This window comes from Neomonachus schauinslandi, chromosome 12 (assembly GCF_002201575.2).
Source record: "Neomonachus schauinslandi chromosome 12, ASM220157v2, whole genome shotgun sequence".
Classification (NCBI taxonomy): Eukaryota; Metazoa; Chordata; class Mammalia; order Carnivora; family Phocidae; genus Neomonachus; species Neomonachus schauinslandi.
This window is the reverse complement of record NC_058414.1, coordinates 104525756-104538950: the sequence shown is the minus strand read 5'-3', so window position 1 is coordinate 104538950 and position 13195 is coordinate 104525756. Positions and strand designations below refer to the sequence as shown.

Below are 13195 nucleotides of genomic sequence, written 5' to 3'. Positions count from 1 at the left end.
CTGGGCCCACTCCTCCGCTCCAGCCCGAAGTCACGGACGTGGCCCCACATCTGTTGGCTGAGCACTCTCAGAGGATCCTGATCCTTTACTGCTGGTGGCACCCTTCTTGCTTGTCCAGGCTCGTCTCCTGTGGAAGAGACCGGGAAACTGGGTCAGAGGAAGCAGGACGAGCCTGGCGAGGGGAAGGCCAGCCAGTCATGAGGAAGCCGGAGGGGACGGAGACCCGACTCCAGGTGTGTGGGCCCGGGGCGCCGCGAGACCACAGGCCACAGCAGAAACAACAGGAGTTAATTCTCAGTCCCGGAGGCGGGATGTCAGAGGCTCTGAGGGAGCACCTGCTCCAGGCTCTCTGCTCGGCATGCACACACATCGTCTTCCGCATCTGCCTCTCCCCACGGGGACACCAGACACCTCCACAGGGGTCACGTCTGTGGTCCTGGGGGTAGGGATGCCAGCACATCTTTGTCCTGCAGACAAGGGTTACACGGGTCAACGCTTGACCCCATGGGGGCTCAGGGGGCAGTGCCAGGCCACAGACCAGAAACCACCAGAGTCGGTTCCTACATGTGCTGTGCTCCGCACACAGGCTGTGCCCAGGTGTGCCTTTTCCCCAGAGCTGCGCTGCGGTGGGCGAGGCCCGCACGTGGTCGGAACTGCCCCCGGCGTGGGTGTCCCGCTGAGTCCGGCCCTCGTCCTCCACACTGTCATTCACCTGCAGAGCAAGCTGCCAGTCCTATTTGGGGATTTCTTTTTGAGAGATCTGCTGAGATGTGAGTGAACTATTGAAGCCACGAGATAGGAGACCAGGCTGTCGTGGGACTCCGAGACCTCCTCCTGCTGCGTCTGGGGCCAGAGTCCGACGTGAGCCTCTGTGCTGGGTGACGGGTGGGTGACAGAATGGGTCGCATTCTCTCACCAGCTCTGGATGCAGGAGGGTGCTGTGAATCTGGGACCTCACCACCCAGACCACCCAAACGCAGCACTGTGTGCTGATCCAAGGAGGCGCTGAGTGCAACCCTAATGCTTTTTCTTCTGGGAGGTTTGATGATCTTCAGAATTTGAGCTAAGAGTTTCCAGCACACTTACCTAAGAGCAGAACACCCACTTACTGACTGAGGAAGGGAAGGCCATGGGAAGAAGCTTGAGCCGACCTTTCTAGAGAGGACTTACCATTCAGAGGAAGTATGTTTCCTAACCTCACTGTGGTCTTCAGCTTCCCGGATCTGCAAAGAAGCACACTGTCTGTGTAGCAACTCAGTCTTCAAACAAATATATAGAAATGTATAGCTTTGCTCAACGGTGCCGAGTCCAAATCAGTAAAGACAGTCTCGCATGTAACTGGCTGGGATCCTTGGGCCAGTTTAACAGCTGGGAGACCGATGGCAGCGAGCTGCAGGCTGTGTGCTCCCAGTGCACTAAACCATCCATGGACCCGTGAAATTGGAGAAGGAACTGGTGGCCACTGATGCCGCGAGCTTCTCCGGGTGACGGGTCTCCATTAAAGACTCAGAGCCCCAACTCCGCGGCGCAGAATGCCGGTGGGTCACCAGACACAGTCTGCATTTCCACCAGCCACACCTTCAAAGTAAAGGAAACGGCATCCAGCCAGCACGAGAGAAAGCAGTGACCGCTGGCAGGCCCCATGAGGACATTGGCAGAGCGCTCGGGTGAAGAATTCCTTCGTGTGGTCAGCCAGCAATCCCCCCATGCACCTGATCCAAAGGCATCCAACATCTAGGAATTCATCTGCTAGTGCTGTGAAGATCACTGACCCACATTTATCAATTCACTTGGCACGAATGACATAATCAGGATGCCTAAAGAAACACTACCCTTGGTGTCACAAGACGGGTTAGAGGCAAAGGAAGCCTCCATGCACCATCCTTAAATAGTTCATGTGGACGTGTTCTAGGCGACGGCAAGAGTGGGACGGGCCCATTCATGGGTCGGCCACAGATGTACCCTGGGCTGTCTTCACGCGCTCTTTGTCCCACTAATAAGAAGAAATTCTAGAACTTTTGGCATTTATGAAAATCATTTCAATCTAAAATGGGGACACAGACCCCGTTCTATCTATGGCACTGTGTTCCCAAAAGAAGAAAGGTAATATGTGTGAAACTACTCTTGGAGCAGAGAGAACGCTGGAGAAGCTTGGAACATCGCTCTTGAACAAGGAGTTGAGAAAAGGAATGTGCCCCACACAGCAGCGTAATTCAACAAGTTTCTTCTTGGCAGGTGTCTTTCTCCTCCACTCCCTGATAAAGCTCGCTGTTGTAGATCTCATGAGAGAAAACAACTCCATCTTAGGGTCAAATACAGACAGGAAGACACTGAGTTTCCATCTCCTGGCTCCCGAGTGAGGTCTCGAAAACCCTAAAGGACACACACCCTTCTCAACTGAAGGGCAAGCACCCAGGTGGCTACAAATCCTTGCTCCGTGGTTGGGGCCATTGTGTCTGCTCCGGGCAGGTGTGTGTGTTCACACTGGCCATGCTCAGTCAGTGCAGCAGGGGCGAGGGAGAGGAGGGTTTGCTCATGAGCCCGCCCTGGGCTCACCTCCAGCTTACTCACGTGACCTCCAGTGAATCTGTCATGCCGCCAGGCCACACAAAGAATAAAGGCAGCCAGACTCAACTTCATGGCAGCTCACTGGCTCCCATATCAGCTCTTTTTAAAAGATGAACAGGAAAAGTGAACCACAAGATAGTTGAGATTTGCCCAACCCATCGAAATACCCCCTGAGCCATCCCTGCGACGTGTCCCTCCACTGTGCTCCGACCCTTCCAGGGCGGTTCTAGGTGTTTCAGATGGAGCTTCAGATAGCCCAATATTAAAAACAAAACAAGTTCACTGTTAATTTTGAAAGCAGCGTGTTGCTGCAAAATCAAGTATGTGATGGGAAGGCAGCAGAACTCTGAAGCTTTTGAAGCCCTTATCCCAGACTCAATGGTGGCTTGAAAAGGGCGGCCTGCAGGAAGTGAGCACGGCGGACACAGCGCCTCATGGGGAGCCTGACAGAGCGCAGGCTGTCCTCACCACCGGGCGCAGGCTCCAAACAGCTTGTCCCCTCAGTCGTCAGAGTGCCGAGCTCTGAGTGCCGAACAAAAATGCCAGATTGCATTTTTACTTCACCAAGACTCCCACGTTTGTGAACTGTTTTCTTAATTTTCTGGCTCAAAAATCCAGCTGGTGCTTGTTCACTGGGCTGGTTGCTCGCAGGGCAGGGCAGTGCCGTCCCTTTGGAGGTGAAGGGCGCCCAGCAGCCCCCAAGCCTGCGCCTGTCTAGCTGGGTGACGTGTGGTGCCTTCACAGCGTGCCCTCTGAGGCCAGAGATTGGCGGCTGCGGCTCTTCCTCCCTGTACCCCTCCCGTCCCTTCACCAGTGACCCTGCTCTTTGACAAATTTCTCTTGACAGTCGGGGGGGTCCCCGTTGCCGATATCAACAGTGCCTGAAGTTGACTGTGGTGAACATATTTCTAATGGGGCAGGGCCCCTGGGAGGCCCTCTGGAGCCCTCTAGAAGCAGCCAGAAGCTCTGCTTTTTTATTCCAGAATCCTGTGTAGGCTGCAACAGTAGACCCAGTGTGTCCTTCAGAAAAGGTGCCTGCTTCTGAGCAACACATCACAGCCTCCAGCTTGATGTGTTCATGAGGCACCCTGCTGTGGAACTGGGCTTCTCGAACTTCATTGGGAGGTAGTGTAACCAGGTCCAAGCTCTTTCTGCTCGCTGCACAACAGGCCAGTAAGTCAAGAGGCACGGTGTTGGAGTAAGGAAAGCAACTTTATCCAGAAAGCCAACAGACCAAGATGGCAGCCTGTCATCCTAAAGAACCAACTGGCCTCGCACAAATGCAAGCTTCTTTTATGTTGAGAGAAGGGAATGCAAGCTGGTGCAGACACTCTGGAAAACAGTATGGAGTTTCCTCAAGACGTTAAAAATAGAGCTACCCTACCACCCAGCAATTGTACCACTGGGTATTTGCCCCAAAGATACAGATGTAGTGAAAAGAAGGGGCACCTGCCCCCCAATGTTCATAGCAGCAATGTCCACAATAGCCAAACGGTGGGAAGGAGCCGAGGTGCCCTTCAACAGATGAATGGATAAAGAAGATGTGGTTCATTTATACAATGGAATATTACTCAGCCACCAGAAAGGATGAATACTTAACATTTATACTGACAGGGATGGAACTGGAGGGGATAATGCTGAGCGAAATAAGTCAATCAGAGAAAGACAATTATCATATGGTTTCACTTATATGTGGAATATAAGGAATAGCATGGAAGACCACAGGGGAAGGGAGGGAAAACTGAATGGGAAGAAATCAGAGAGGGAAACAAAGCATGAGAGACTCTTAATCATAGGAAACAAACTGAGCGTTGCTGGAGGGGAAGTGGGGGGGATGGGGTAACTGGGTGATGGGCTTTAAGGAGGGCACGTGATGTGATGAGCACTGGGTGTTATATGCAACTGATGAAATCATTGAACACCAGATCTGAAACTAATGACGTACTATATGTTGGCTAATTGAATTTAAATTTAAAAAAAGAGAGAGAAAGAAGGGGAAGGGGAGGGAGCTGGAGTCCAAAGGTGACTGATGACTGTAGACATCCAGGAGCCAGAAAGGCTCTGGGAAGGACGGTGAAACTTCTTTGTCCTTGGTTGCCTGATCTGTGTGGATAGGAATCCCACAATGGTCCTATAAATCTTGGACATAGCAACTTCTGTACATACTTCGTATCTCCTTGGGGGAACTTGGGTCTCGGGTAGGAGCGGTTTGCCTGAGTCTCAGCTGTCAGCAAAATTCCTTCAGTGACTAGCGTGCCTACGTGCAGGGCTGAGCAGAAGTTTCCAAGCTACAGGTCACAGCTTCGAGGGAGGTGAGAGCAACATGGAGTCAGGCGCCCTGAGTTTCTCCTGTACAGTATTGTTTGCAGCGTGTTAGGATGTCAGAGTTGACCAATTTTTCTGGTAAATTTTATTTCAATTTCCTGCCACTGCCAATTTTCACTGTCTCAAGAATAAATCTGTGCAGGAACCCAACACCATCGAGCACATGGGATTTTTGTATCATTATTCACGCCGTAGGAGGATGCCTCGGCGGCTACCATCGTAAATGCTTTCTGAGCATTTCCGCTACTTTTGGGTGCAGATAACATATGCGTATGTAAGCACATCATGCAACGTATGGGCTCTTCCTCATCTCTCGATGTTTCTCATCTATCTTATCTCCACTGGAAAAAAGCTAACGTCAATACCTCAATAAGACTGATGGGATGATGTCCAGTACGGTAGACTCACCAAGTTTCCCAAGCCCCAGAGGTGTTGTCAAAAAAAAAAAAAAATTAAGTAGGGGCGCCTGGGTGGCTCAGTCGGTTAAGCATCTGCCTTCGGCTCAGGTCGTGATCCCAGGGTCCTGGGATCGAGCCCCGCATCGGGCTCCCTGCTCTGCGGGAAGCCTGCTTCTCCCTCTCCCACTGCCCCTGTTTGTGTTCCCGCTCTTGCTGTGTATCTCTCTGTCAAATAAATAAATAAAATCTTTTTTAAAAATTAAGTAAAATCTCCTAGAGAAATGAAAGAAACACAAACCATAGCACAGTCCCCAGGCTTTCCTGCCCCCAGTGCCCGAGCTGTTTTCAAGTTTGGGAGCCTGGAATTGGATGCTCTGCTGGGATGAGGGGCCGGGGTGAAACACTCACAGCCCCCCACGTCCCTGGCTTCCAAGGCTCCAGCCAGTTTGTCTTTATTCTCAGAAGAAAAGATACAGGTGTTGTGTGGGGCACCCAGAGGCATCGACTGGAGCAAAGATAACAGGGTTGAGCACGCTGCCACGTTTGGTGGCTTTCAGTTCTCCGCTGCGCCTCGCAGAGGACAGAGAAAGTGGCTGCCGACCCAGGGAAGGCAGGAGTAAGGAGGGACTGTCGTGGGCGTCCCTCACCTGAGCCTGTAACCCGTCGGAACTGGCACCGCCCTGCTCCCCGCACTCCCTCCTCCACGTCCCTCCAAGGGCGAAGCTTGGAAAGTTCCCGAAAACAGGCAGAGGGATGTCACTGTACATAAGAGGGTGGTTATTCCAGAACCAGAATTAAGAATGACTCATGGATCAAGCACACTAAGTGTTGACAATCCCATGGCGCTAATCCCCGCGGATGTGTCTGGTTTGCCACATCTGTCAAGTCCTGGTGCATGTTTGAGGCCTCCCCCTGCACGATCCCTCTTCCTTCTTCGGCCACGTTTTCTTTTTCTCCTACTGTCCCTCTAAAAGAAAAGTCCTGTAATCTCCAGAACTAAACCGTTTCCAGAACACAAAATTGTGTATAGAGAAGAGTTGCCTGATGTCTGAATATTCACGTAGATACGTATCTGCTATGTGCGGCCATATATGTCCACTAGCTGAAGGGAAACCCCAAAGAAGATCCTGCAGAGGGACACCTGACCCTGGTATTTAGACTCTAAGAAAGACCTTAGAATAGCTCAGTTCTGCCAGGGGAAACCTAGTGTCCTTTGCCCACACTCCCCGCTTCTCTGCCCTGACGCCGAAGGAGCGTGAATGGAGGACGGAGGGGGAAGTGACATGAACCGACCTCAGCAGAGCCCCAAGGAGGGACAGCAGCATGGGCATTCGACACCTGCTGTTCCCCTGTGTAGCCCCTGGGGACACAGGCCTGTGTGCTGATCTAACTCTATGCCTCTGCTTGCAGACGATCACTCCAGGATCCTGCTGAAATCCGAGAACAGTCACAGCAACTCGGACTACATCAACGCCAGCCCCATCGTGAGTACCTCCTGCCGGGGCCCCCACCCATCCTCGTCCACAAGCCTGCGTGGTCTCAGCCGGGCGATTGGTCTCGACCGGCTGGCTAGCCAACGAGGTAGTTTGTCCCAAACGGGCGGCTAGCCAACTAGGTAGTGAATCTCAACCAGGTGACCGGTCTCAACCGGGTGGTTAGCCTCAACTGGGTGACTAGCCAACTAGGTATTTTGTCTCAACCGGGTGACTAGCCAACTAGATAGTTCGTCTCAACCAGGTGACTGGTCTCCACTGGGTAACTAGCCAACTAGGTAGTTAGTTTCAATCAGGCGACTAGTCTCAACCAAATGACTAGTGAACCAGGTAATTAGTATTAGCCAGGCAACTAGTCTCAGCCAGGTCCTTAGTCTTACCCAGGTGACTCATCTCAACCAGCTGGCCTGGGCTGGGTCCTCACCAGGCGGGAGCAGTCCTGGTTCCACTGGCTTGAGGGGCCCAGCAAGAGCGGCCGCTGGTTTACTGACTGGAACCCATAACTTTTAGGAAAATCTATGGTTGGTGGCATTCCTCCTTTCTAGACCCACTTGTTCCCTGTTTGTTCAGGGGAAATGGAAACAATTGGACCCCAACCCTCCCCTTGTTAAAAAGATGGAGGGCACCGAGGCAGACATGCGTGCAGGCTGGTCCCCGGGGGTGTTTCCAGGGCGGACCTTCCCCTCAAGACAAGCAGTGAGCCGTGAGCAGGGCTGTGCCTCCCGGGGCCGGGCTTCCTGAGAACAGAACCCCTGGGGGGACCCCCGTGACCCGCAGCCCTCCGGCTTCCAGAGAATCCCCTGCAGCCCACGGCTGGCATGAACCCCATGGGCGAGCGGGCAGGAGTGGGAGTCAGAGCGCCGGAGGGTGACGAGTCAGAGGTCAGACTAAGCCATGCTCAGCCTGGCTTTTCCAGAATGAAGTTAGAATGAGCGTAAGTGGGAAGCAAGTGAAACGAGTGTCCAGGAATGAGAGTTTTAAGCAGCGAGGTTGGTGGCGGAGAGTGTGGGAGCCAGTGGGGATTCCTGCGGGAGGTTGGGTGTGGCCCCACCCCTCCCCTTCCCCCTCCCCCCCGTGAACTGTGTGCGTCAACGTTGGTCATCAGGGAAGCGTCAGGATATCTGACTAAAATCTCAGATTTGCGTGCAGCGGAACAGTGCGTGTAGGATTCCAGCTCAGGGAGCTTGCCGGTGATCTGTGGTGGCCGCTGAGGCCGTGGGTCATCTCTGGATTCGGGACGCACCCAGCAGCGTCCTGACGACCCCTTGCATTCCGGCTGCAGCAGGCTCCCTTGAGAAGGTTCACTGTCAGGTTTCAAGCGGCAGGAGCTGCTGCTAGAACGTTCTCGTAGCTGCTGGTTCTGTGTTTCCGGGGCGCCTGGCATATCAAGTTTATTCTTGGGAGTGCAGCGTGCCGTGGGCCCGAGCCCGTGTCCTGGCCCCCACGGTGCACAGTGGCCGCCTCACTGCGAGAAAGCGGGTTAAGAGCTGGTCGGCTGCTCCGTCTACACCCCAAGCCCAGACCTGGGCTCCCGCAGCTACTGTTAAGGGGTGGCCCCCTTCCCTCCAGCACAGGCAGACCTCAAGGACTGGCCCCACCTGTGTTCTCCAGGTTCTCATCTGGGCCATTCTGTCTTTCTCAGTAAGTGCCCTGCTGGGCTTAGTGTTTTCTGTCAATTCTGGTTCAGAATCAAGCCAAAGCCTCATGGGTGTACAGCGTCCCCTTCTGTGGGTAGAGCATGGGTTCTGGTGGGGGGGCAGTAGGGGCCTGGACGTGCCCCCCGCGGTGGGCCCCGTTGCTGGCAGCTCAGATCTGCCTGGAGAGCCGTGTCCTCCTGCTGGGCTCCTTGTCCCGGGCATGAACCATGGGACAGGGCTGGGAAGAGAAACAGAGCAGTTATTTTCAAGCCTAAAAGTGAGCGTCCACAGTTGGGGCGTGCCCAACTCCCCCTCATTTCATGGGTTCCAACTTCCCACTGTTGGTAGTCTCCGGGTGAGTGAAATGTCAGTGCAGAAGTCCATCCAGCAACGCTGGCGCTCCCGTGGGGCCCGGAGGTGGGGCACCTGAGCTGCTCCCGCACCTCCCACCGTCTGGCCTTGCCTCCGTGACGGGAAACGCGGGACGGCGCCCCCCACCCCAACCCCACTGGGCTGGGGCTCGGGTCAGGAGGCGATGCCAGGAGAGAGAGGGACTTAAGGCATCTTTTATGTTTCCCCTTCATTTCACGCCACAATTCTCCTTTTCTCATTTGGGCTGTCAGAATGAATCGTGGTACCTCTTCACCTCTTCTTTCTGAAATGATTGAAGGTACAGTGATAATGAGCTTCCTAGCAGCACTTGAACGAAAAACTAACAATTACAGCCCAAGAAGACCCTGGCTGTGCAGAATAAAACTATGATAATTACATCTGTCATATTTGTACTTAGTCCTCATTAAATTCCAGGGAAGTCATCCGGTAGTAAATAATGTGCAATCTTTGCTTTGAGAGCAGAGGTCATGAAAGTAAATGGGAATTCCGTGCTCCCGCCCAGCATGTGTGAGGGGCAGCCTGTGGGCTCCACCCGGGAATGCAGCCCAGCTCTTCCCGGGGACGCAGGCTGAGGCATGGCGTTAGCATGCCTAACACACGGTGTGCTCGAAACAGCACACGCATGTCTTTACCAGGGACGGGTCCAAAATTCCCAACGCTTGAAACTAAACTTATTCTTCATTCCACTGTTTACTGAGGGGGAAGAAATTGTTTAACGTTTTAATTCAGAACGCATTTAACTAATGTGAGTGGTGCGCCTGGACTCCTCAGGAGATCGGATGACCGGTCAGGTGTCCTGAACATCATAAGAAATTGGGCAAATATGGGAGCCAACTCTGGGGTTCTCAGAAAATATTTACAAGCAAGCATCTATGTGTGTATGTTATATTCCATAATTTACTTAAACCTTAACTCAGAAGAAGAAAATATGAAAATAGCTTCAGCTCCTAAGTCAGCCTGTCTCACATCAGTTACAGAAGCTACCGTTTCTCAGTAAATTCCCGTATGAAGACTTCTAGAAAATTGACTTTAAAAGTCTGACTCGATATTCGCTTGTTTTTAAGAAAACATTCTGTGATATTTGCTCTAAATGTTAGGAAAAAAAACAGATGCAGGGGCAGGCAGATAGGAATAGAGAAAGAAAACGTGCATGTTTACTCTCTGAGATTTCAGAGTGAGAGGCCTGGCCCCACACCACTCCCCGGGTCATGGTCAAGACCAGGCCGTCGGACTGGACGGAGCTGGCTCTCCCTGCGGGACCGCAGCAGGCAGCCTGCCGGCCCCACTCTCGAGCTTGTCAAGGCTTCGAGACGTGGGTCCCTGGTCTTGGCACGCTGAATGCTTGAGTTTAAAAATCTGTTTGTTCGTAGTACTGGGGAAATTATTGCTGAGTTTTTAATGCATGTTAGAGTTTCTCCCACCCATTTAATAATGGGCATTGCCTGGCTTACAGCAGATGGCTAGGCTTGCTTTCGGAGCCTGTGCATTTAGAAACTCATAGGACACACCTTTCCCGTACCCTGCCAGCCACGGGCAGAGTGGATTCAACACAGTTTTCTGGGGGGAAAATGACCTAGTGAAAGCAAAATGGTAGTGGTAGTTGTACCTGGGACCCGGCGCCCCGTGACCCTCACTTGCTACGCAGTCTCTAGGAGTAAGTCCTATTTGATGGTGGGGGCCCGTCTGCCTTACGCAGCGCACAAGGGAGAAGGCCGCCTGAGAGCATGGAGCGAACCCCCACGGGCTTTGACGGATAGCCTCAAGGTTACGGCCAACACACTCCCACGGCACGCAGAGAGGAGTCCGCACGTATGCGCACGTGGAATCCCAGAGCTGAAGGGCACGTGGAGGTCATGTGGGCAGCCACCCCAATCTCAGACACTGACCGAGGCCCAGACCCGGGAGCTGACTTCCTCCACCGCCCCGGAGACTGCGTTTGTGAACAAGTAAAGAGCCCTCCACAAAGAACAGGAGAGTGGCGAGCGGAGGGGCAGCGGCGGCTCAGATCACAGGGGGCTGCAGGCGCCATGCTCACGCCGTGCTCACGCCCTGGGCGGTAGAGGACGACACACATCCACATCCACCAGGGGCTGTGGGCCAGAGTTCCTGGTGGAAAAGTGCTGTTAGTAGAAACTTGATTGCCTCTGATTACACTTCTCCTGCACTGGAAATCTTAAATATAAAGCTTCTGTTCATTTAGTTAAATATTTGCTTTACTCTTTTTTGGTTAAAGATTGCACAAAACCGTGAGACACATGCAAAGCGCTTCTGCCCAGAATTATTTTCTGTCCAACAAAATGTGCACGGAATGAAATAATTCTAATTGTCTTTGAATTATTGTTAAACGGATGACACATTTCGCCACTCTGTGGTCATTATGCTATCTACTGCCTCCCAGGTGGCCGCCACGTGGCCACCATCGAGGGGGCTGGGCGAGCGGTGGGCCTTGTCCACACCCTCCCCTGCCTGGGCTGGAGGGGGCCACGGCGGACCACCGAGATCAACCGCAGTGGGTTGCCTTGTTTACCCTCCTGGAGCCCTGTTCAGGTTTTTACTTTTAATCACAGATTTCTCAGTTTGAAAGCCACTAAGTGTGCTAGTTTGAACACACTAACGATTTTTAAATTTGGTGCTCTCTAAATTGCTTTGGTCAAAAAACCACATTTGAAAAGGAGGCGGGGTTTTACTTTTTATGCAGAATTATTTACTAGAAAGAGACGGGGTTTTTGTAAATAGCTGTCACCTCCAACAAATGCATATTTTGAAAAATCAAAACTCCTTATTTCTGCTAAGCTTTTCTACTGGAACATTTTAATTGGGGCTTTTAGCGAGAGTAACGTAATTTTACCTGTATTGTGTGTGCTGTGGTGAATTTGAAAACGAGGTCCGGTTTTAATTGGGAATCACTAAATTGGAGGCAGAAAAAGCGTTTTCCTGCCGCCCCCCACCCCAGCCGGCATTCCATTGTTGTTCTGTGGGAATGACTTACATCTGCTCTTCCGCGGTGCACGTAATTATAAGGTGCGTCACGCACCCTTTTATGCGGACAACCGTCATCTCTGCGAGGATCACTAAATCCGTGCTCTAGAGACCGTGCCTCCCGCAGGCTGTCCTTCAAACCCAGCATGGGGCCGTGTATTAGGGTGGCTCTGGGGTGGACAGCCGACATCCTCGTGTGCTGCCATAGAACCATGTGTGGTTGAAACCTCCTCCTTTCTCACTGTATTGGGAAATGTATTCTTAACAAATATCTTTGAACAGAGCATTTTAAATGTTTTCTCAAACCCTGGTATCAGAAGAGTAATAGAGTCTAGTGCCAGATGGGAAAGATTCAGGGACTGAGCACGTGTGACAGGTGAGTGCCAAGGTGGGGCTCCAGCGCGAGGCCCTGTCCGTCCCCCTGGGGTGGTCTCCGCGGTCCTGCCCAGGGTGCGCAGCGGGCAGGGAAGTCCCGTGAGGGGAAAGGGCTGTCCATGGCATTTCCATCCAATTTCCTTCTCTAGGCTTTGTTCCCTGGGTCCCTTTCTCCCTTCTGTTTCCTGCTTAGATGTCTTTAAATTAAATGTCATAATGAAGGTATTTTAAGCCAGACCCCTCTGTTGAGGCCAGCAGGCTTGGACAAACCAACCAGGCAGAAAACCCCTAACTGCATTCTGCTGTTTGTCCATCTTCAGCCTCTTGCCTGGCGCCATAGGACTAGAATTGGAAACAAGCTGCTGGAAGCCTGGGCCTATCTCCCAGGGAGGGCCTGCACACCATGCTCGCAGACCCCTGGCATGATCCGGGCTGCCAGCGCCACTTCCTGGGTAACAGGAACAAGCCCCCATGTGAGAGGAGTTAACTCTTAGGGGAGGCAGGATGCACTTGTTCATTCATTCTTCCAGGACCCTGAAGGGTGGCTCATGGGCCTGGCCCCCTGGTTTCACCTCTCCCAGCCCCACATCTGCAGTTCTCACAAAGTGCTTGTTGACTGGAACCCTGCACGTGGCCTATGGTGGGTGTGCAGGCAGCTCACCCTGGCAGGTGGCCAGGGTCGAGGCTCATGGCTGGGGTGGAGGCCATGCATGCTGGCTGGTGGCCTGGGGAGGCCCGTGTCCTGGGGGGAGGCTCATGGCTGGGGTGGAGGCCACACATGCTGGTAGGTGGCCTGGGGGAGGCCCGTGGCCTGGGGGGAGGCTCATGGCCTGGGGTGGAGGCCACGTATGCTGGCTGGTGGCCTGGGGGAGGCCTGTGGCCAGGGGCGAGGCTCATGGCCTGGGGTGGAGGCCACGTATGCTGGCTGGTGGCCTGGGGGAGGCCTGTGGCCAGGGGCGAGGCTCATGGCCTGGGGTGGAGGCCACGTATGCTGGCTGGTGGCCTGGGGGAGGCCTGTGGCCAGGGG

General features: G+C 53.3%; 1 protein-coding gene across 1 annotated transcript in view; it reads left to right on the top strand.

Moving 5' to 3' along the window:
• Window positions 1-13195, top strand: part of PTPRN2 (protein tyrosine phosphatase receptor type N2) — a 628914-nt gene that overhangs the window by 568264 nt on the left and 47455 nt on the right. Inside the window, exons 18-19 of the mRNA XM_044920028.1 lie at window positions 6702-6872; window positions 7577-7665. Coding sequence (XP_044775963.1) covers window positions 6702-6872; window positions 7577-7665 — 260 coding nt within the window. The remainder of the gene's footprint in view (window positions 1-6701; window positions 6873-7576; window positions 7666-13195) is intronic.